At 43.3% G+C, this 22,421-nt stretch overlaps 3 protein-coding genes across 5 annotated transcripts; 1 reads left to right on the forward strand and 2 right to left on the reverse strand.

Annotated features, from left to right (window-relative positions):
* The first annotated feature begins 69 nt into the window (after window positions 1–69).
* LOC130393231 (tetratricopeptide repeat protein 39C-like) lies at window positions 70–9,124 on the forward strand. Of its 2 annotated transcripts, XM_056603858.1 has the most exons (15): window positions 70–824; window positions 1,218–1,266; window positions 2,211–2,339; window positions 3,477–3,591; window positions 4,185–4,524; window positions 5,005–5,173; window positions 5,517–5,610; window positions 5,754–5,861; window positions 6,466–6,575; window positions 6,684–6,807; window positions 6,962–7,059; window positions 7,257–7,361; window positions 7,443–7,481; window positions 7,580–7,618; window positions 8,035–9,124. In XM_056603858.1, exons 1-15 carry the CDS (start codon window positions 670–672, stop codon window positions 8,191–8,193), a joined length of 1,833 nt encoding a protein of 610 aa, XP_056459833.1. In that variant the 5' UTR covers window positions 70–669; the 3' UTR covers window positions 8,194–9,124. The 2 variants fall into 2 exon arrangements, with proteins under 2 accessions (XP_056459833.1, XP_056459834.1); XM_056603859.1 differs by having other exon boundaries at window positions 7,580–8,122.
* On the reverse strand, window positions 9,031–16,842 carry eef1db (eukaryotic translation elongation factor 1 delta b (guanine nucleotide exchange protein)). Of its 2 annotated transcripts, XM_056603860.1 has the most exons (9): window positions 16,733–16,842; window positions 13,198–13,318; window positions 12,715–12,786; window positions 11,452–11,514; window positions 10,532–10,616; window positions 10,245–10,351; window positions 9,957–10,163; window positions 9,648–9,842; window positions 9,031–9,513 (listed from the first exon to the last, which is right to left on the reverse strand). In XM_056603860.1, the coding sequence occupies exons 2-9, from the start codon at window positions 13,309–13,311 to the stop codon at window positions 9,475–9,477; spliced, it is 882 nt and encodes a 293-aa protein (XP_056459835.1). In that variant the 5' UTR covers window positions 13,312–13,318; window positions 16,733–16,842; the 3' UTR covers window positions 9,031–9,474. The 2 variants fall into 2 exon arrangements, with proteins under 2 accessions (XP_056459835.1, XP_056459836.1); XM_056603861.1 differs by lacking the exon at window positions 11,452–11,514 and having other exon boundaries at window positions 9,032–9,513.
* Window positions 16,843–16,937: 95 nt separating this feature from the next.
* pycr3 (pyrroline-5-carboxylate reductase 3) lies at window positions 16,938–20,683 on the reverse strand. Its single transcript, XM_056603862.1, has 7 exons — window positions 20,208–20,683; window positions 19,143–19,236; window positions 18,894–18,958; window positions 18,279–18,458; window positions 17,977–18,189; window positions 17,705–17,797; window positions 16,938–17,566 (listed from the first exon to the last, which is right to left on the reverse strand). Exons 2-7 carry the CDS (start codon window positions 19,216–19,218, stop codon window positions 17,360–17,362), a joined length of 834 nt encoding a protein of 277 aa, XP_056459837.1. The 5' UTR covers window positions 19,219–19,236; window positions 20,208–20,683; the 3' UTR covers window positions 16,938–17,359.
* Window positions 20,684–22,421: the final 1,738 nt, after the last annotated feature.

The raw sequence follows: 22,421 nt of genomic DNA on the forward strand, positions 1-22,421 counted from the left end.
CAAGGTGACTTCACTAGTGACTGTTCATTAGCCTATACAACGCCCCACGTTTATTGGCTGATCTGGAAGGACGAGCTGGATGCAACGTGCAGGATTAGCGAATGTATTAAACGGATTCAACCGAGCAGAGCGTTTATACATGGGGCATGATTTGCTGATATGACGGATACAGATTAGGGTGTTTCAGAGGAGAGATGCATTGTGCGTTATGACGAAAAATCGCGTTTGAGCGGACTTGCGTGGTTTTGTCAGGAGAACCTGCCCTCAACATTCATCTTGTTATGTAATTCAAATGGATGCAGAACGGCAGGAGAAGTCGCCCATCTATCTAGCGATCTTGGCAACAAAAAAAGCACGAATGGATTATACTGATTGAAAAAGGACAGGGTTGCAGCATATGATCGAATGCACAGCTTTTTTGAGGGGAGAATTATATTTTAAGTATTGGAAGTACGTGTGGGCATCCTGTGGCCTATCCTGAGGTGTAGCGAGGTCGCGCAACTGCACTCGTTCCGCCGATCTGGTCCAAGTCTGTTTACAGAGTGACATCTTCGACGCTCGTATCCGAATCCATGCGGATTGGTTTGAGAGGAGGCACATCTGAGGTGTACTCATACGGTCTGTATCGTACTGATTTCATTCTAGAACAAGCGTTGGTTGTGTGTTACAATGGCGGGCCAGGAAGAGCAGCCACCCCGGCAGCAGAAGCAGTCGGAGGAGAAGGCGGAGAAGGACATAGACGATGCGGAGCTCGCCCTGGCCGGCATCAATATGCTGCTCAACAACGGATTCAAAGAGAGCGACGATCTGTTCAAAAGATACAGGTAACTGCTTCTCACTTCACTAGTCATAGCAAGTGCGAGATGTGGGATGCATGGGTGTTTTTAAATCCTGGCTGTCGCCTTTTAATTATGTAATGTCCGTAGGTTAGACGTGATGAGCATTCCATAAAGAACCTGCACTAAAACCTGATTTCACATGACATGCTTTTCAGGCATGAGCAAGTGTTTACACTTGCTCATTAATGCATGTCATATTGACCTATTAGAAATGGTATACACACAGTGTGTGTCCGGTATAGCCTGAATACTATTATGTTGCCTTATTAGATTAAACAACCCATCCCGAGTAGGCCTTATTTGATCAAACGGTTTATTTTAAATTGTACTGTTTAGGTTGAGGTTCCTGTTATCCCATGCTTGTCTCTTTCTATTCAGGACACAGAGTCCACTGATGAGCTTCGGGGCCAGCTTTGTCAGCTTCTTGGTGAGTTCTGAGGAAGGAGCTAAGACCCTTGAGCCTCTTGCTCACGACTGCCGCGCCAGACCTAACATTAGGGATCCAACCCGATACCTTTTTGACTTGTAGTCTAATAACATCCTAGTAGAGCCACCAGGCATGACCCTACATCCACCCACCCCCACCCCCGTTACACACATTACTCGATTCCCTTTACAACCGTGAGTGAGTCACATGAGCCACAAGTGTTGTCCTCACGTCCATAACACCTTTTAATTTCCTCTCCCTGTGACTGTCCTACCTGCTCACTCAGGGCTTCAAGCCCAATCACACGCTCGGATTGCACCACAAAGCCTGACACAACTCTCAAACCCACACAGCTGTTTACGGACGTGGTGCTGTTGATAGGAGGGGGGCATGACCCTGTCACCGATGGTTTTGTCATCACAACTGGTTTGAAGGTGGCGAGGGGGTGATTTCATGCTCTTTGTACCAAGATACATGCGTCTCTTATAGGGTAAGGGGTGTGTGTTTGTGTGCGCGTGTTTGTTTGAAACAATGGTTACTGTGTAATCTGTATCACGAGGCTCTTGCCTCTAATTATATTTGATCTTAACTGGTCAGTTCACGTTAGTCATGAAGAATAATTGTATTATTTCTTGCATTCATATATTGTGGGTGGGTGCATTCATATTATTTCATTCATACAATTATCATTACCATAAAAAACATATAGAGCTTGCAAAACGCATAAATCAGTTAAAGACGTAAGTAAGTAGACCAGTTTTTTCAAACTTCTATTACGCAACCCTCCTTTAAGCATGAATAATCCTGCATCCGTCACTAACATACAGAATAATGGTATACTTTCTAAACTATCGTCATTGTCGTCTGTGTTATTATTAATCACTTGGTGTGTGTACCTTTGCATGTGTTTGTGTGTTTGCGTGTGTGGGGGTGGGGGTGTGCAGAACGCCATGATGACCTTTGAGGAGGAGAAGATGCAGATGGCCTGTGATGACCTGCGCACCACAGAGAGGCTGTGTGAGAGCGACAGTGCAGGTGTCATCGAGACCCTTCGCAACAAGATCAAGAAGAGTGTGAGTGTGAGGGAAACAGCTCTATACTTTCAGATAACCTTCCCCCGGGACCACAGCTCATTAGCTAGCTCTGGTATTAACAGTGATATGGAAACTAATTACTAAGATTCACATTCCCAGAGATAATTAAAACAAAAATAAATATATTTATTCCCAAGGCCTATTTAATGTTAATGTTTATACCAAATAACATGCCTTATTTATACAAAATTTCATTTATCCCAAAATTCATTGAGCTGCTAAAGGTGTCCTTGGCCGAAGAAATAGAAGTTTATTATATAGTACAGTATGTACATAGTCTGAAGCCACTGATATACTATATGGACTATCAATACTTTTGAATGTTACATATGGCTAAGCCCTCTTGGATTGTGATGCTTTTTGCATGCCTCTGAAGTTGCATGGGTGACCAACCCAGTTTCAAAGTAGAGTAGCTTATCGTCAGAGTAGCTTATCGTATTGGTATCAAAAAAGGAGGAGGGAGACAACTAGACTGTGAGTGATTACACCCTTAATAATACCATGACCCTAGTCAAAGCCACATTAACATTATCACATTCACATTTGACTCGCATATGGATATTAATTCATTCTGTGAGTTTAATTCATGGAGATATTGATCTCTATTACAACATGTAGTGTTCACAGTGAACGTACAACACAAATACATCAGTGGGACAGAATAACATGAAGAAACAGCTGTATTGAAATGATTTGGGACGCAGGCTTGTTCAGCGCATGCCGTGTGTTTGGATAGAGCTTTGGCTGAAAATAGCTCTTCCACAATGGGGAGAAACGGCAGAGCAGAGGGGCCATCATGCCCGATCGCATTGCGCTGGGTAATCGCTGTGGATAGGACTTCTGGCAGAGCGATAATATCGAGTAGGATTTGACACAGAGGATATTTTGTCATTCATTGAACATCCACAGCTTGCTGCATCGAACACTACAGAATAGTCTGGATATAAGATCCCTCCTGTAGCACAGCCAGATAATTCATGAAACTGTGTGTGTGTGTGTGTGTGTGTGTGTGTGTGTGTGTGTGTGTGTGTGTGTGTGTGTGTGTGTGTGTGTGTGTGTGTGTGTGTGTGTGTGTGTGTGTGTGTGTGTGTGTGTGTGTGTGTGTGTGTGTCAAAGATGGACGCTCAGAGGTCCGGGGTGGCGGTCGTTGACCGCCTGCAGAGACAAATAATCGTGGCAGACTGTCAGGTCTACCTCGCTGTCCTCTCATTCGTCAAGCAAGAGCTGTCAGGTATATCCGCCTCCACCCCTGAACTTAAACCAAAGTTACCATTCTGGGATGGTAGGCCTACATTTAGATTGTTGTCAATAAGTTGTTAGTAATGGCATAGTGTGTACCCTAGCATAGAGAAGGAGAGCCTCCCGATTGAAGAGTTTCAAAGTATTAATTTAGGGTTCTTCCAAGCAAGCAAAGAAAAGAGCATAAAGGTGAATAACCCAAATATGAATTTCTTCTGAAGCTATATCTAAAATCTATGAGACGCTATTGCACAAGTGACCACTAATGGAACCCTAAAACAAACTCTGAACTGGAGGATGATTATTAAGCAACACACGTGAAAGACATGAATTGAAAAGGGAATAGTCAAGCAATAGGATAAGAGAATACTCCTTCACACATGTTTAAATGCCTACTGAGTATTCAGTTCATTGACAATATGACAAAGGTATCCTAGTGAGTACTAAGTTCATTCAAACTATGACATATGTGTCCCAGTGAGTAGTCATTCGATTCAAACTTTGCCAAAGTTGTCCTAGTTAGTATTCAGCTCCTTCAAACTGTGACAAAGTTGTCCTAATGAGTTTTGCCTTGTGTTCGCGCAGCGTACATCAAGGGGGGCTGGATCCTCCGGAAGGCCTGGAAGATGTACAACAAGTGCCACAGTGACATCGGCCAGCTGCAGGAGGCCTGCCAGAGGAGGTCCTCTCTGTCGGACAACGCCAACCACAACTCGGCGGTGACCTGCGTCACGGCCGAGGCCCTGGACCGCCTCAAAGGCTCGGTGAGCTTCGGCTACGGCCTCTTCCACCTGTGCATCTCGATGGTGCCGCCGCACCTTCTCAAGATCATCAACCTGCTGGGTTTCCCCGGCGACCGCCTCCAGGGCCTCTCCTCCCTCATGTACGCCAGCGAGAGCAAGGACATGAAGGCCCCGCTGGCCACGTGAGTAGACCGCTTGTCCGCAGTTATGCTGTTAGGATGAGAAGAAGAAGAAGATGTTAGGATAACGAAAAAACTTGGGCGGAACAGATGAAGTATTTTTACTTCTAGTTCTAAGTGGTGTATATACATTTATGTAGACAAAGTCACTCCAATGTCTAGCATTAGGCTATTTTTATTCTACACGTATTGGTTATACAATTGGCCGTTGGGTGTGTTATGTTTGTAAGGTCAGAGCAAACAAGAGTCATATTGTTGGAGGAGGACCTTTCATTAGTGTTGGTCTGCTGGCATGTCCATCATAATAAAATGTAGGCCCACATTTTGATTTCTGGAACACATTGAAAGAGAGATTAGGAGGCTAAAGGTTTGTAACTTTTAACAGAGATATGAGATATGTAGATATGTAGACCTGTAGTTGGCCATTTATTAATGTGAAACACTGATTTAATCGACACTGCTCTTGCATGAAATTCTTCTCAGGCTGGCCCTCTTGTGGTACCACACGGTAGTGCTACCTTTTTTTGCTCTGGACGGCTCAGACACCACCGCAGGTCTGCTAGAGGCCAAAGCCATTCTGCAGAGGAAGTCTTTGGTCTACCCCAACTCCTCCCTCTTCATGTTCTTTAAAGGACGAGTCCAGAGGCTAGAGGTGTGTAATGTGCTGACAATTCAGCCTTTTATCACCTTATCATACCTTACTCATCAAGTAATATTCCTACATATTTGCCTCTTTAAATAGTAGCATATGCCAATAAAAAAAGTAATTAGAATCTACTTGATTTATTTCTAGCATGCAGTTCTAATGCAGTTCATCAGTTCACTATTTCACATTGAATTATCATCTGCTAATATTTCCATTGAATGTTTCTTCTGCGTGATCTAATCTAGTCATCCTTACCTGTTGTGTGTGTGTGTGTGTGCTCTGTCAGGCACATTCATGGCTCATTTGTGTGTGTGTGTGTGCTCTCTTTCTCTCTCTCCTTTGACCCCAGTGCCATATCAACAGTGCTTTGGTATCTTTCCATGATGCTTTAGAGCTTGCATCAGACCAAAGAGAGATCCAACATGTGTGTCTCTATGAGATTGGTATGTTTTTTCCTCACAAGGTTAGCCGCTATATTAGCCTTTGGTCAACTGCCCCAAGCATAGCACTGAAAAACGTGTGTGTGTGTGTGTGCGTGCATGCATGTGTGTGTATGTGTGTGTGTATGTCTGTATGTGTGTTCCAGGTTGGTGCAGTATGATAGAGATGAACTTCGAAGATGCGCACAGGTCATTCGAGAGGCTGAAAAATGAGTCCCGCTGGTCTCAGTGTTACTATGCCTACTTGACTGGAGGTGAGACACTTACACACCATCTTATATACAGTATATATATCTACAGAGTTCCACCTGCATAGATAGTGTTCACTTATGTGTATGCATAGTGTATGTGCGTGAGTCCCAGAACTATTAAACTTGCGTTATGCCTGACCATGAGAAGGTGAATACATGAAATTAATCATTTGATCTTAGTCTTAAGCCCAAAGCAAACCGTCAAACATCCTGCTTCGTGACTCAGAGAGTGTCCACGGCACTTTTACCGGTCGACCTACAGTACGAAAAGACGTGCGGTCTCTTGTTTAGTTTCTGGCAGCCAGACAACTGCATTTTCAGTCGGTTGCAACACACCCTCCACTTGTTAGCATCATATTTTAAAGGATATATTACCTTTTTCAACATATTTTCATTGGATCAGACTTCAGTCTTGCTTTTCCATTCCAAGATTTGCACATTGGTTCACGTCTATTCTGCGGCCCTCTTGTGCACACGTTAACGTGGAAGTATAAATCCAGGCAGCTCTGCAGAGATCTGTGTGGTGTCTCTGAGTCCTGAGACGCCACACGCCGGTCTTCTTTGGGTCCTCAGAAGTGAGAATTCTGCTTGCCTTGTTGTCGTTCAGTGTGCCAGGGTGCTTCAGGTGACCTAGAGGGAGCCAGCGGGGTTTTCCAAGACGTGCAGAAACTGTTCAAAAGGAAGAATAATCAGATTGAGCAGTTTGCCCTGAAACGGGTGAGAACCACATGTGTTTTCCTCCAGAGAGATGTACAATTTCTGTGTTGTTATTCATTTTGTCGTCAGTGCAGCGTATTAGACTCACCGTGTGTTTTATGTGAGCAGGCTGAGAGACTGAGGAAGACCCCGCCAAGCAGAGATCTCTGCTTCCTGGGTGTCATCGAAGTTCTCTACCTGTGGAAAGCACTTCAAAACTGTTCCTCCTCCAAACTACAGATAATGAACCAAGGTTAGATTCCATGACCTTGTTGTTCCTATTTCCATCGTTAATATATTTCCGTAATAATATTGTTATATTTTCTACCTAGTGCATTGTGCTATAGTCTTATGGTCGAATTCTACATGTACAGTTGACAGTATTATTATTCATCTTATCTGCCCAGTGTTACAGGGTCTGGACGACGTACCTTGCAGAGGTTTGAAACACCTCCTTCTCGGCTCCATTCACAAATGCCATGGCAACACTAAAGATGCTATTCAGGTAAGACTCTTTAGATAGCACTTTGTAAGGGATTAACCACGGCGAGGTATCACATTGTTGGACAAAATGCACGCCTGGGTTGCTGACCAACAATATTAGATATTACCGGTAGTTACCTTCATCGATAACAGGACACCAGAGGAGACTCATTATTACGAAGTAATGCAGACGATCTATCCACAATATGTCACATCCAGGAATTTCAGCTTGCCGCCAGGGATGAATACGGCCACCAAATCAACTCGTACGTACAGCCATACGCCGTCTACGAACTGGGCTGCGTTCTTCTCACCAAACCAGAGGTGGGTTTAGCTTTTGCATCCTCTTATCATGACTGAGAGAAACATAACTAATGAGGCCCTTTTGTTTATGCTTCTACACAGACGGTCGGGAAGGGGAGATCCTTGCTTCTACAAGCAAAGGTAATTTCCTAAATTAACACTGCAGTTCCCAACCAAAACTGGTGCAATTGATTCCGAAAGGAAAGTTCAATCGATGTTGTTTCCAATGTTTTTTTTAGGAGGACTTCAGCGGCTACGACTTTGAGAACCGGCTCCATGTACGCATCCACTCAGCGCTGGCGTCCCTCAAGGAGCTTGTGCCTCAGTGACCACAGGCTGTGCTGCCTATCCGAGCATGGGTCTCAGTGTGTAGTTCACAAGCCATTCATTCTCCTGTAAGAAGCTACTGTGGACAGGGTCCTCATCTGCCCCATCCCTTTCCTGAACCACCCCTCATCTATATTTGACATGTTTACCTCCACATATGTAGTATCCAACATTTTCAAAGCTCGTTAGACATGTTTCTTTGTGACGGGTGTGGTTGGAGCGTTCATAATGGCACCTCCCATCACCCCTTTTTCTCTCTTTTTTTCTAATCCATTGAAGTACATAAAAGCAGCCTTTCACTGACGTCATGCGATAACATGAACGCATGGAAACGATCCCGCTGGTTCTTCACTCTTTGTTCAAACAGAAAAACGTGAGGGAGTCATCTGATGAAGTCCAACGCACTCGTGGTGTTGGGTTGTCCTTTTCAACAGGCACAAGACAAAGCCAGTTTACCTCCTATTTGTTGTCATCTTGGATTTCTGGTTCTGCAGGCGCTAAGCTCTCACAGACTCCTGGGCTTTGAGACATTGCATTACCAGTTCCACCCAAATGCATCGATCATCCCACCATCGTCTTTGTAACATTTGGCACACCACACTGAAATATCGAAGTTATCAGGCAAACGTTCATTTGAAAACAGTGGGTATTGACATGTGCTCCGAAACCGTCAAAGAAATATACTAGTGGATCTACCCCCTCTTCCAATTTATTTGGTATTCAAAGTCAGCGTTATAGACATTAAATACTCGTTTTTTTCATGTTATAATTATTTATAATTCCATGATGTGGTGATTGAGGTTAAGCAATGAGAGTTGAGGTGAATTAAAACAATCACGTTAAGAGCAGTGCGACAATGAAACAGCCGTGGCCTAAAAAAGCCATCATGATAGACGCCTAGTCAAGTATAGCAGAGGTGAACTTCAAGTTGGGCATAGTTGATGATGGGGTTTATGAGCCCCCGGTGGCTTTACTTAATATGAATGAGTATTATTTCAGGGCACTCGAACTATATCGCTCTGAAGCATGGTCAGCAGGGAAATACATAAACATCTGAACCCTTAGGAATATGTACAAAATAGGTTCTCATTATTCGTCCCTCCCTGGGTTTAGCAGTGTGTAGGCGTACATGTTGTTTTCCTCCGACCTTGTTCACAGCCGACAGTCCAATGTAACCACGAGTGGGGTTGCTGTCGAGTCCTAGAAGTGAGGGTTGGAAATGAATACCATGTTGATGCTGCCTCATCTTGGGTTGTTGAAATTGAGGTTGTGTTCTTTCAGGATTATGGCCTCCGTGTGTTACTTAACTCTCTAATAAAGTGTTGTCAGTTATGTCGTATTTATGGTGGGATGTTTTTTTTTACTTCAGAAAAACATTGCATTGATTTCATCGTTTATTTTATTGAATACGTATTTAACACAATATGCTTTAAATAAATATGCTCCGTTGCTGAGTAACAAACAAATTTGACAATTTATTCCAAGTTGACATGGTAATAAATTAGTATAAGTTTCAGTTAATGCTCTAATCCCATCTCTAATTGTAACCCTTTTAAGATAATGTTGATGTCAAGAGTCAACTGCCAGGTTTTTATCAATGACGGTGACATGTGAACATTCAAATCAAAAGGCAAAAAAAAATATTTTGCAATAAAACAAAAACAAAAAAAAAATCAAGAAATAAAACATTAATAAGAATGCACTTTGGACAGGGGAGATGAAGTGCAAGAGTCTTTATTATTAACCGAACATGAAGCGTTCACAATCAGCAGAGAGAATGGCTGGAGACAGGAAACACATGCTGCACTTAGATCTTGTTGAAAGCAGCAATATCAACACTCTGGATCTAAAAGGAGAAACAAAAAACCATTAGCCTACAACAGCAACAAAAACATGCAACCACATAAAGATGTGGACATATATTTGGCCTATCTTTATCCACGGACTTCATGCTCGTGTGTGTGTTTGTCTAGTACTCACGTAGTCCTCAAACTTGGTGATCTCCTCCTCCAGCAAATCCGTCCCCACCTTGTCGTCCTCCACCACGCAGGCGATCTGCAGCTTCCGGATGCCGTAGCCCACCGGGACCAGCTTGGACACACCCCACAGCAGGCCGTCTGCCTGTATCGAGCGCACGCACTCTTCCAGCTTCCCCATGTCCGTGTCGTCGTCCCACTGCAAAGAAAGAGTGGGAGGATGGGGTCAAGGGTCACAAAAGGAGCAATCCATCGAACAGGAGAGTCCGACTCGTGACGCGATGTGTGTGCGAAATGGGAGCCGGCGACGTACAGGCTTGACGTCCAACAAAATGGATGACTTTGCGATGAGGGCGGGCTTCTTGGCCTTCCTTGCTGCATACTCTGTCACCCGCTGCTGTTTGATTTTCTCAGCTTCTGTGTCGTCCTCGTCGCTGCCAAACAGATCAAAGTCATCGTCCTCGTCATCGTCGTCCTCGTCTACTGGCGCGCTGCTTTTCTGTTGCTTGGTTGCAGTTCCCTGGAGGATGCGTACACGATGAAGACTCACATTCACACATACAGTCTCACGTCGGAATAGGAAAGGTTTAAAAAGACTCACGTTTGTGCAGGGGGCAGCGGGCGCCGACGCAGCTGCAACCGGAGACTTCTCCAGAACTGCCACTCGACTCTCCAGCTTGGACAGGGCTGACCTCAGGTCCTCCACAACTGAACAGACCAGGGGAGGAGAGGAGTCAGACTTAATTCAACCCGTCTGTTTAATGAACCTTTTCCTATGGCCTTTCATTTAATTTTGACATGAATGTATTCTTGTTATCATGTTTATAATGGACAGGAATGAATGCAAGTTAAGGAAATAAAAACACAAACTCCCCGGGGGTACCTCACCTTTGTGCAGGCTCTGGTTCTCCTGTTCCAAAGTCTTCATGCGAGATACGAGTTCCCCTTGATCCCCGGCCCCCGTGCCAGTAGTCTGAAGAGTAACCACAGAAGAAGAAAATAAACCTGTGGTCAGCACCAGCAATACAAGGATAACGGCAAGATCTAGAGAACAAACCAGAAATTAAGCTCACTCTTTCAACCAAGCCAAAGAAGCAGTCACTATTGGGTAACACACAGTTCACCAGCAGCTACTAAAAACAAATGATAGTAGCCAGATTAGTTTCACAAATATCTGACAGCAGATGATCTCTAGTCTGGGCAAACAGGGCGTTTTACTTTTCTTTAGTTCATGTTTGTTTCGACCAATCATGTCCCTGGAGGCAGCGATCTGTATGCGTGTAATTGATTACACAAAGACGACAAAAACTGGATAAATTAAAAACACTGTCCAAAAGTGTTAAACTCATTCATATTCCGAACCCCTCGTAGAATAACTACTGCAGAAATACCCTTTAAATTTCCGCACATCCAATCTCTTCGAAAAGATTCATCCATTTGCATGCAAAGTTGTTTCCAGTTTCCGGTATCCGGCCCAGGCGCTGTGCAAGCTTCAACCAGAAGCTCTTTTATAACATAGGACGAGTGCTGGACCATGGACAGACCCTGGTAAAGTGAGGAGATTGAATTTGTGTTGGTTGGAGAGATGTTTGTTGCTTGAAAGGGGTGGGTGGGGGGCCCATACCATTGATGTACAAAAATCCACCAATGGTTAACTAGATGGATTGAAGCAAACTTGATGGATTTAGGTAAAATTATGTCCATGCAATAGTGCAATGGGCCCAATACTTTTGCACACGGAGGTTAACAAGCATGTTGAGATTGCAAGAGATGACTCCAGTGGCACACAGCAGGAGGGGGGCACTTACGAGCTGGGATGGATGGTTCAGGGCAGGCTGACCAGACCCCCTGATACAGAGGGTGGTCTTCATCTGGTGAGGGGGTCAGGTCAGGGACCACAGAGTTTAGGGCCCAGAAAGAGAGTCGGGAAATGAGAGGGAGAGGAAAGGAGGGAATAAACTAAACAAACTACATGCAGATATGGTAAAGAATAAAATAATAAATAAAAATAAACATTGGTGAGCAGGGAGTCAAATCAGAAAGGTGGCATGCTTGAATGATACAAATTCAAAGAAACCATACGTATGGCGATCCTGAGGAGAACTAGGCGTGGGAACCACAGACTACCTCACGGTACGATACGCGATAAATGGCCCACCATACCGATAATATTTCGATAAGGCGGTTCTGTGATAATCAATATATTGTAAGACAATCCTAGAACAATACACACATCGTTTCCCCCAGAAAATGTCTTAGTCAAGGAGCGGCGCGGGGGGGGGGTGTCTTCGGTGAGGGTTTCAGTTTGAAATACAACCACCTGATGCCGCTGAATTCCATTCAAAAAGCTTTATGGCATGACTATTGTTTTGAACATTATTACTGATGCATTACATATCTTTATTTTCTGTACTTGATGGAAGCACGTTTTCTTTCCCTACGAGAGTTTTGTACTTTGTTATGCATAATAATTTAAAAATATTATTTTTTATACATTGGTAGTCAAGGCGGGGCCCTACTGTTGTTAAGGCGGGGGAAACACTGACACAACAATATATTTATATGTCCAACTATGAATACAAAATGACCATGAAAAGGTAAAGGGCTGGATTTTTTCCTTAATTATGGTCCAAACTGAGTTTTCCGTTATTTGTCTTTGGCTAGTTAACTTCCGCTCAAGTATCCCTCATTCATGTGTGAGCGCCAGCTCTAGGAGCAATGAAGTAGCGATGCGGGGAGTAGGGAAATATGGTTGGAGTGCCGTATTTTATTCTAAAAAAATATCTATATTTAGAGCCAGCATATCGATTTTCGTATCGCACTTAGAAGGACGTCGATACATCGGCGTATCGATATTTTGTCCCACTCCTACTGAGGACTGGGGAGTTGGTTTAAACACGAGCACACAATCATCACACAACCACAGTATGATTCTGCCTGCAGTTGGTAGCTTGGCTATAATGTAATCCAACCAGCAGGTCAAGCAACAACAAGACGGATCGGGTTCGATTTGTGAGTGTAAAAAAAATCCTTTGTGAATTATTAAATGTATTGTAATAAAGTCTACTTACTCCTGCTAGAGACTTCTGGATGTTTTCCCTCGCTCTTGCGATGTCCTGAAGAATGCTGTTAGCTCCTGCATCCTGCAATTGACCAAAATTGGACATTATTCTTCAGTTGTAAAAGCTACAGTAGGCAACTTGGAGAAACCATCCCGAGGCTAGATTTCTAAAATAAAACTGAAAAAAATAAATCACCCACTTCTAGGCACGAGACTAACACGAGACTAACTCCATACTTAGATCTTCCTAGCATTCTGGAAGAATCTGGTCATTTGCAATGAGTTCATGGGTAGAGTGCAAGAAGGTAAGTAGACAGACCGGCAGGCTATCGAAGACTTTCATTCGGGCCTGATAAAATTATTGTGCAGGCTTATATAAGCCTGCCACAGAAACTGATTCCAGAGTGTCCCCGAATGTAAACATCTACAAAGCACAATACACTATAGCAGGAAGGGTAGGACGCTGGCTAGGACCGTATTGAACAGTGGGTACCTGGGTTTCTTCTGAAGGCCCAGGTTGCTTCTCGTAGAAGCGCCTCTCTGCCTCATCATAGCGAGGTTTCTCAAACCAGATTTTGTCCTGGGCGAAAAAGTCCACTGAGCTCATGGTGGTGCTAAATAGGAAAGGATCGCAAAATATTGTTAACTCAAAACACAAATAATTGAGTCTCACAATTCTTCAATAGAAAAACAATAAAATGTCATGTGGTGCCAAAATTGCTCATCTATAAAAATACCATGAGATTTTTTTTTCTCAAAATCTCTGATATAACTGTTAATGCAATACCAATGAAATTATTGTACGGACAGCTTAACTCAAATTCTTAAACAACATGCGTATTTTATACTCAAAACCACAACACAAATGGGAACCAAAATCAAACAAACCCACAAAATGTAATCAGTCAAAGCAAAAATAAAGCTACGAAAAAATAAAAACAGGAAAAAGATTTAATAAATAATAATAAAAATAAATAATAATAATAAAAAGGACAATACTGAAATCACTAAAGGGGAAATCAAATGCATGGGCTGGCACGACGCTCCAGGGCTCGGGGGTCATACTTGTCCCTCGGGGGGGTTCTTGAGGTCACCGGGGAGGCCTTCCTGCCAGGCCTCCGAGCCCCTGTCACCAGCGCAGTCGTGCCCACACACTGACAGTGGTGGCGACTCTCCGCCGCGTCGTAGCGCCACTTGTCTAGCCACACCCTCTCGCTGTCTGGGTGCATCAAGTAGCGGATCCCTGCCGCAGACACCTCTTGCTCCTCGCCGACCTCTCCCGGCTCATCCTCCTCCTGGATGGGATGCAGGGAGTGAAAGACCTCGGCCTTGCCCTGCGCGGTCAACTGGCCCTCTCCCTCCGCCGGCCCTGCGTCGTCCTCTTCCTCCTCTTCGACGAGGCTCTGCGGGTGGTCGGTGCTGCGCGAGGCACCGTACGAGTTGTTCCATTTGGGGGAGCTACTGCTGTTGGTGTTGCTGTAGAGATGCTGATAGAAGGCCGCCTCGGCGTGGTCGTACAGGGGTTTCTCCAGCCACACCTCTTGGAGCAGCTCCACCGCCAGGCGGGGCAGACCATTGATTGGGGGTGCGGGCGCTCTTGGGCTCGGGGTGGCGGGGGTCGGCTGTTGCGACTGATATCCTTCGTCTGGTGTGGGGGGCGTGGCGGGGCGGGCGGCCGGGCAGGCCAGACTCAGCGAATCTGGGACGGGAAGTTGCTTGGGCTTTTTCCTGGGGCAACGCCTGGCCTTTGGCAGGGGGAGTGGGGACCCGGCAGGCTGGGAAGTGGGGGTGTTGGATCCGTAGGGCTCAGTGCCACGACTGACTGAGAGTGCAAGCCAGCATTGATAACGGCCTTCGGCCTGCTCATAGACGCTACTCTCTAGCCACACAGAAGCAGTTTCTGACTGCAAGCCAAACAAGGCAGTGTCAGCTGCCCGGCAGGTCCCCTGCTCCAGTTCCCCTCTGCCTTTAGCTGCTCCTCCGGCCTTTCCCTCAAGCTGGAGCTCTGGGTTCGAAGAACGCTTCCGGCGGCGCCGGGTTTTTGCAGGGCGTTTCCCTTCGCCATTGGCGCTTCCACTCTCCGGGGAGGAGGAAGCCGCTTCCACTTTTCCTTGACCAGATTCGGATTTTTTTCTCCCTTCTCCTGCTATTTTAGAGGGAGCATCCATTTGACCGTGGCAAGCAGGGAGAGCACACTCAGAATGATCCATTGAAGGGCACTTAGGGAGGGGGAAGAGGTTCTTCTTGATGGCTTTGGGTTTGAGCCGGGCAGAAAAGAAGAGAATAACAGGGACAGGCTCTTGGATTAGTTACTCAGCATCCATGACGGTTGAGAGACATACAGATGTATTCATTAGACTCTGTGCTACAGTCATTGTCAATAACTGCATTTGAACATTAAGCAGCCCAAGAAGTAAGGCATACCAAAGAGTCAATGAATCAATCAGACAAACTCGTTGGAAGCAGAACATGCAGATGTGTGACAGTTTAGAAGACCAAATCAAAAACAAATTTATTTCAAAAACATGCTTCATGTTCCTCAAGAAGGTAAATGGAATTGGATAAGGATATCTCATGCATTTCACTCTAGAAAAGAATAAATGACATGAAGTAAATAAAGTCATGACATTTTTAAATAAGCATTGTTTGGAATATTGTTCTTAATGACACTGATGTTCAGAGACATGCAAAGAATATTAGTTGAGATGAAGCTGAAAATGCGGTTGACTCCAATTATATTAGTACACCAGCCATGCTTAAAATACTGTAGTTTCATTGCACAAGAAATGCCTTCCTTGAAGTTTTAATCAATTGTGTTTTTCACATTCATACAAAACCTGAGCCAAATACAACGGCTTAAATAAATGGACAAATAAATAAATTACATATTTGGGAAGACATTTCATGTGTATTCAAAAATAAGGGTGGGGGGGGGGGGGAGACTCACCTTAAGTGTAACTGTTCAATTCAAACAAAATACTAAATCCAAATGCTAAACGCGTTCTTTTCATCCATTAATCCGCAAGCCATTAAAAAGACAAATTAAACAATCACTTATTCGCAAATACAATAAATGACATCATGGGGAATACAAGCAGTTTTATCAAATAAATAAAAGTAAATGAGTACAAATTGATTCAATATATACAACTCACTTGTCCAACTCTGAAAGCATGAAAAAAAAGAGGAAATAACGGGTATGGTTAAATTAGAGAATTAGATTAATAAAACATAGTTCTGTTTTAAAGTGCTGTTTAAAACATAATTGTAATCCAATGGTGACTTTGTGAAGTTAGCAGCAGTAGGCCAAATATCAAGCACTCAATGTGTGGTATCAACCGACACATCTGGAACAATATTAACAAATGAATGGTGCAGAAGACCCAGTAATTTTTCCTGCCCAATGCCAGTGACATTAATAACCGTCCAGATCCGACATCGCTTGATGGCCATCATTTAAATCTCTCCCAGGGCCCACCTCCCTTGAAGGATGGGAATGGTGTGGCAGACATCCCTTGAAGGGATGGGAATGATTGCCATCAAGGGATGTCGTCGGTAATCACGTATTATTATTATCATTTTATGTTAGATTATACCCAGTAAATCTAACACTTGGTCTGAATTTGTGTCCGAATAAAACATGCAACGTTGCACATACAGGTCGAGAAGGGAGTCGACCACCTTCAATACTGACGATATCGAAGGTTGAGCTCTGCTCACCTTAGATTGATACAGATTTCATCTGTGTGTGGGTCATCTAACCGATAATGAGGGCGCTTATTATGTTTAGCATAACATCAAATCAGATCGTTATCAAAGGGTTATACAATGAATGGTTATCACTGACCATGCTAGTTGCTTCATTCTGATTTGCCGATTGCTAGCTAAGGCTAGCAGTATTAGCACTTTCGTTTATACCAATATGACCGTTTAGCCACAAACTAAGGGCTTCGTTTGACACAGAAATGAAGGACTATCAAACACAAATATCGAAACTATTGCTGTCACTGAACGTCGACGACACTTACTGTTGTATTGGGTATATGAATTGGGACGATGTGACACGCGTGGTCCGCCGGTTATCTGCGATACGGGAACGAGGAAGCCAAGGAAACGATCAAGGCTCATGCAGAGATGTCGGGAGGTTGGGGGAGGGGACACTTATCATTTAATATATCATAAATCCCATGTGATTCTCGATTTAACTGTGCGTTATTTGCCACACATTTCAGTTGATTGTAATACTTGGTCAGTAGATGGCCAAAAACAAGCTATGCCACAATTCTATGGAAAGGTTAAGCACTTTAGGTTGAAATCTACTATAAGTGTGAAACAGATCCTCACATTGCAATAAAGAAATGTGGCCCACTACATAAATTCGGTTATCGAGTTTTATTCAATATCAACAATGATTGTAATAGGGAAGTTCAATAACTTCACTATTATCGTTTTATTAAACTCGTAAGAGAATGAAGTGGTTAGCAATAGGATTAAATTAAATGTGAATAAAACGATTGTTTTACCGTTTACCCATTAAGATAATAACCTATCAAGATGAAACCGATACAAGGCAAAAACAGAGACCAATTTGGTTCCTCTGTGAAGTTTGGCTGGTTGGTGGAAGGTCTGGTAAAGGTCTGGTAAAGACAACATCATCAGTTGCTATTCCCAGCTCCTGCCGACTTTTGGCCAAGCTCCCTGGCTCTCTCTGTCGCAGATTCCACTGCACTCATGGTTGCTGCCCTCAGACCCCCTTGCTCCAGCGCATGAAGTCCATATATCGTTGTCCCTCCCGGCGTGCAAACGTCAGAGCGCAGCTGAGCAGGATGCTTTCCTGTGTCACGTAACAATTTGCCGGCACCCTGCAACGGAAAGCAACACAGGGACATCCACAGAGAAGTTTATTGTTGAGACAGCTCTATATCCAGAAATACAACAAAACCAATGAAAACAAAGAAACAGACAGTCCAAAATGGAACAGTGCTAGCTTCACTACTGACCACAATAGTCTGAGCTGCGATGCTGTGGGCGAGGGAACTTGGCATTCCCATTTTAACAGCCCCTTCTGCCAGTGCTTCAGCAAACAGATATACCTGCAGAGTACATTAACATTTTAAAGTTATTAAATGACTATTACATGCGAGAGAAATCATCATTTTATGTTTAAGCCACTGGGAGATTAATCCCACAATACCATTATTACTTTGGATACATCTATATTATAACAAACTTATTCATTTTCAATTAATATGCATTCCCCTACACCACTCACAAAGGCCACACCACTACCACTGAGTCCAGTGTGTACATCAATCCAGGCCTCAGGTCCTTCCTCCACTAGGCCACAATGCTGCAGCAAAGAGCTAAGTAGAGCTGCATCCTCTGGCTTTGCAGAGGAGCCTCTTGAAAACAGGAGAGCCCCTTCCAGGAGCAAACATGGTAGGTTAGGCATCAGCCTGAGGATCACTGAATCTTTTGGCAAGAGCTAGAAGTAGAAGGGGGGAAGGTAATTTTTCCAATTATTTCACTAGACGTTTGACTGGTAGAAGATCTTTAGTGGACAAAATAACTCACAAGCTCTAATGTTGCCAATGTTACGCCCGCTGCAACAGAAACAATAATGTGTTTCTGAGTTACAAGTTGTGAGATCTCACGGAGAATTTCTGGAACCAGGTGGGGCTTGACAGCTACGAAGACCAGATCTGAGCCAGAGACCACGTCAGAGTTGAAGTGTGTGACTGAGATCCCCAACTCCTAACAAGAAAAATGAAAGACATGAATGAATACAATATACGTTTGTGTCCCAATGCTCTCAAAACCCATCCAGATCACAGTATACCATAGTAACCCAAGACCAGACCCAAAAAGTGAGGAAGATACAAACATTTGGGTTCTTTGAAAATATAGCCATGATTTACAATGCTGGCCGCAGCTAAGATGGCATGTTACTTTAGATATGCCGGTGTAAGAAAACATTGAATCTGCAAATAGACAGTGTCGATGTTTTGGTATTGTGTATCAAAGGATTTGTGAGTACAGTGGTATTGATACGAACACAGTATCACACACCTCATACCCGTATCTGTATGTGTCCCTTCCAGCAGCTACTGTATTATGATTGTTGCATGACATATGGGGCTGGACTTAACGGTTTGTCTCACAATGGAAAATAATAATGACAAGAATTACCTCAAATCGTCCAAAGTTCCTAGGTGATGGGGCACTCACTTTAACATTTACAGGAAGAACATCTCCTGGAAAGCAAATCAAAAATGTGATTATGTATTACCCTAGACTACACCTCGGCTTCAACATGCAAGAGCAAAGCATACAGTACTCTTAAATTATACATGAATGTCATGAAATATGCACATGTTAATACATGCAAGTATTTGTATTTACAGTGATTCTTTCTTCTTCCTACCGGTTTTAACTTACCGGATAAGATCCCCTTTGCTATTCCATATGCCATGTTTCCTGCTCCAATAAATCCTACCCTTAATGGCATATCCATACTGGGGTCGGTTCTTACCTGCGAAAGGTATGCGCAAGAGAGGCAAAGAAGAGAAAACAACATTGAATAACATATTCTATAATTACTCATCTATAGGTCTAATGACACATTGGTTGGATATACGGTCAGAATTTGGCCGCAAAAAAAGCCAAATGTGACTCCTACAACCATATCCAAAATTCTGATTTGTATTCTTGACAAGGTTCAGCCTATGGCCAGTGGGGAATTGATTCTTCTCCGTCTGAGTGTTCTCTCACTTCTTGATTTATATTGTTAACTGCTGTAGCTAGTGGACGGCTTGATTACATGATTGCAATCATTCATCGTTCATCGTTCAGAGCCACCAACCCTGTATCTTATGTGCAATATGCACATACGAACTTTCCAGCAGATTCAGTTGGTCAATAAACCTGTGGTAGCCGGCTGCGGCCATCCATCTGTTTGCTACTTTGAAATGCTGGTCGTTCTTCACTTTCCTTCAGTCCAGGCACTTCTTCATGTCAAGGTCCTTGATCATTTGTAAAGCCAATTCTGTCTCTCATATCCCAATTCTGTTTCCTTATATTGCTAAGCCAGGTTTTTCGGATGTAGCTATATTATACTTCGATGGGAGATATATTTGAGAGGGACAGAATGAGAAAAGAAAAAATCTCGTGTACTCCAAATTGAAGGACGCCTGCCCTAGATGACCACGGAGTTGCGATTGTCGTAGCTTGACCTAAATCCTATTCTGCCATATAAAATGTCTACCACAGAGCAAAAGTGTGTAGAGCACTTATAGGTGCTTCATAGTCAAACACAATAAACTCAGTGGACGACTAAACGTTGATAATGTTATTTTGGATCCGGCTTCATAGAAATACAACACATGTGCTGCTGTTGTTGTGGACAACCATAAGTAGAATGATGCATGTTTAACAACCGCCGTATAAGACCGTTCAATTATTATAAACATCGCATATAACGTCTGTAATAAGTTATGTGTTCACCTGGTCCAATTAAAGTATTCCACGTTCTTCACAAGACAAATGCAGGTTGACACAACTGTCTTGCTGGTAGTCAAATGTACAAGCCTGGCTATTGACAGACCAAGCTCAATACACGTTGGTTTGGAGAGGCTGCTGTCAGTTTCTTCAACACAAATTACTCTGTATGCCATTGGCTGCATGTCGTCGCTTCCCTGTCGTCATTGTGTTAAACCAGCCAATAGCGCCAGGGGAAAAGCCAGCTTGGTGATTGGCTCCCGCAAGAAACTAGAAAGAAGACCATGGACATTGAAGAAGACCCTTCTGCAGGGCAAACTCAAATCGCAGGCAGAATGGGCGGGGCTACCCAGTCAGGCCTTGCTGCTATCCATTTGGATGGTACGCCAGTACGAACGACCAGCTTTAGCGAGAACGTGACGTATTTCCCTTGCTCCAGCCTTCCAGGCCTGATTCCACCGGACGCGTTAAAGGCCTAAATACACCGGCGCCGCAGCGGCGCGTCAAAAACTCTGCCCCCATTATTCCAGATGTACTAGCCCACACCGGCGCCGACTAGCTGCGCGGCAGCGTTCCGCGCCGCGCCGCCCAACTACTCTTTGAGCCAATGTTCTATTCCCTGGCGTCGCCGCCCCTGAAAAAGCGCTTTTTAAAAGCTGGTTTGTAAATCCCAGGTCCCGTAGGCACCTCCATATCTACCCCTCACCACTTGATGTCGCCCTCTTTCGTTTGTGAGAAACAATTACGAGAATGGACGATGAGAGACTGGTCGTCGAGGGGGAAAAATATTTCGAATTGTATGACCAAAGTTCCCGTCATTACAAAGACAACTCCAAAAAGGTCATTGCCTGGCGAGCCATAGCTCTGGAGATTGGATCTTCAGGTGAGAAATCAACAATGGTGGACTAAGTACCCAAACCATTAACCATAATGGGAAATAGACGAAATCAAGTCACATATAATCACACCATGTAGGTAGAAATATTTTTTTATTTAAGGCAAGGCAACTTCATTCATATAGCACTTTTAATACATGAAGCAGACTCAAAGTGCTTCAGAAATAGAAATGCAATAAATATACAATACAATAAAAAAGACTGGCTACTGAGTCCAGCACAGCAATAACATCACTTTATTTATCCCGAGAGATAATATATATGTGTATATATATATATATATATATATATATATATATATATATATATATATATATATATATATATATATATATATATATGCAAAAGAGTATTTATACCAGCGAGTGATAATAACTAAATTATAGGTCATCATGGCTAGGTTACACCATACGGTTCTGCCATTGCACACTTCCTAGTGGCGAATTGAAATATTGGCGGTGCCTCTCTGCACGGAACTCCTGGACCAGATTGTAGTACCCCTGTTCTTGTCTCCGTTCATTGATGGGGTGCAGTGCACCCAAACCCTTCGACTTCTCCTTGCCCGCCTACGGCGCAGCAGAAGAAGGGCAACCACCCTCTGTCTGGCAACAATTGTTCTGTTGAAATAAAAAAAACTCAATAAAATGTGAAATAACTTCAATTATAATGGATAACTACTGGCTGCATACATGTAAATGTGTGGCTATGTTAAGGCTATATAGATGGATAGATAGATAGCTACTTTATTGGTCACAATGGGGACCAATAAAGCCATCCAGTAGCTCAATACAATAAATACACACAATAACAATTGGCCATAAAGCTATAATATAAGTACAAAACGTAAAATACAATATATATATATATATATATATATATATATATATATATATATATATATATATATATATATATATATATATATATATATATATATATATATATATATCAGATATTATACTACTACTGTACTATCTATTTTCGCGAATGGTCTGACTTTTGACTCTATAGGCCTACTGCCGCCCCCACGGTAAATCCGGATACGGACAGTTTCGTCCGGTCCCGGAGGTGTTTCGTCCGTAGGCCTACTATACTATAGTACTATAATATCTGATATATATACATAGCCTATATATATAGTATTTTACGTTTTGTACATATTATACTATATACCTGACATTTTTATTTCATTATTATTGTTCCCCTGCTTTGGCAATGAGTTGTAACTGGTCATTTAACAACATTTTGAGGAGATAATCTGCGGGTTGGTGAGGGGTGTCACATGCCACCGCACACTTTTTGCACTTTTTTTTGCCAATTTCGG

Source organism: Gadus chalcogrammus, chromosome 12 (genome assembly GCF_026213295.1).
Source record: "Gadus chalcogrammus isolate NIFS_2021 chromosome 12, NIFS_Gcha_1.0, whole genome shotgun sequence".
Classification (NCBI taxonomy): domain Eukaryota; kingdom Metazoa; phylum Chordata; class Actinopteri; order Gadiformes; family Gadidae; genus Gadus; species Gadus chalcogrammus.

What these genes read in the sequence shown, in the direction of transcription:
- eef1db (XM_056603860.1), bottom strand. Translation starts at nt 13,311, where the DNA reads ATGAGCTCAGTGGACTTTTTCGCCCAGGACAAAATCTGGTTTGAGAAA. An exon ending in TTTTGTTGGACGTCAAGCCT is followed by an intron (nt 9,843 to 9,956) that starts GTACGTCGCCGG and finishes CTTTCTTTGCAG; the next exon opens with TGGGACGACGACACGGACAT. An exon ending in TCACCAAGTTTGAGGACTAC is followed by an intron (nt 9,514 to 9,647) that starts GTGAGTACTAGA and finishes TTCTCCTTTTAG; the next exon opens with ATCCAGAGTGTTGATATTGC.
- LOC130393231 (XM_056603858.1), top strand. Translation starts at nt 670, where the DNA reads ATGGCGGGCCAGGAAGAGCAGCCACCCCGGCAGCAGAAGCAGTCGGAG. An exon ending in CGTCAAGCAAGAGCTGTCAG is followed by an intron (nt 3,592 to 4,184) that starts GTATATCCGCCT and finishes GTGTTCGCGCAG; the next exon opens with CGTACATCAAGGGGGGCTGG. An exon ending in ACACTAAAGATGCTATTCAG is followed by an intron (nt 7,060 to 7,256) that starts GTAAGACTCTTT and finishes TGTCACATCCAG; the next exon opens with GAATTTCAGCTTGCCGCCAG.
- pycr3 (XM_056603862.1), bottom strand. Translation starts at nt 19,218, where the DNA reads ATGGATATGCCATTAAGGGTAGGATTTATTGGAGCAGGAAACATGGCA. An exon ending in GGAACTTTGGACGATTTGAG is followed by an intron (nt 18,459 to 18,893) that starts GTAATTCTTGTC and finishes TTTTCTTGTTAG; the next exon opens with GAGTTGGGGATCTCAGTCAC. An exon ending in TCGCAGCTCAGACTATTGTG is followed by an intron (nt 17,567 to 17,704) that starts GTCAGTAGTGAA and finishes TTTCCGTTGCAG; the next exon opens with GGTGCCGGCAAATTGTTACG.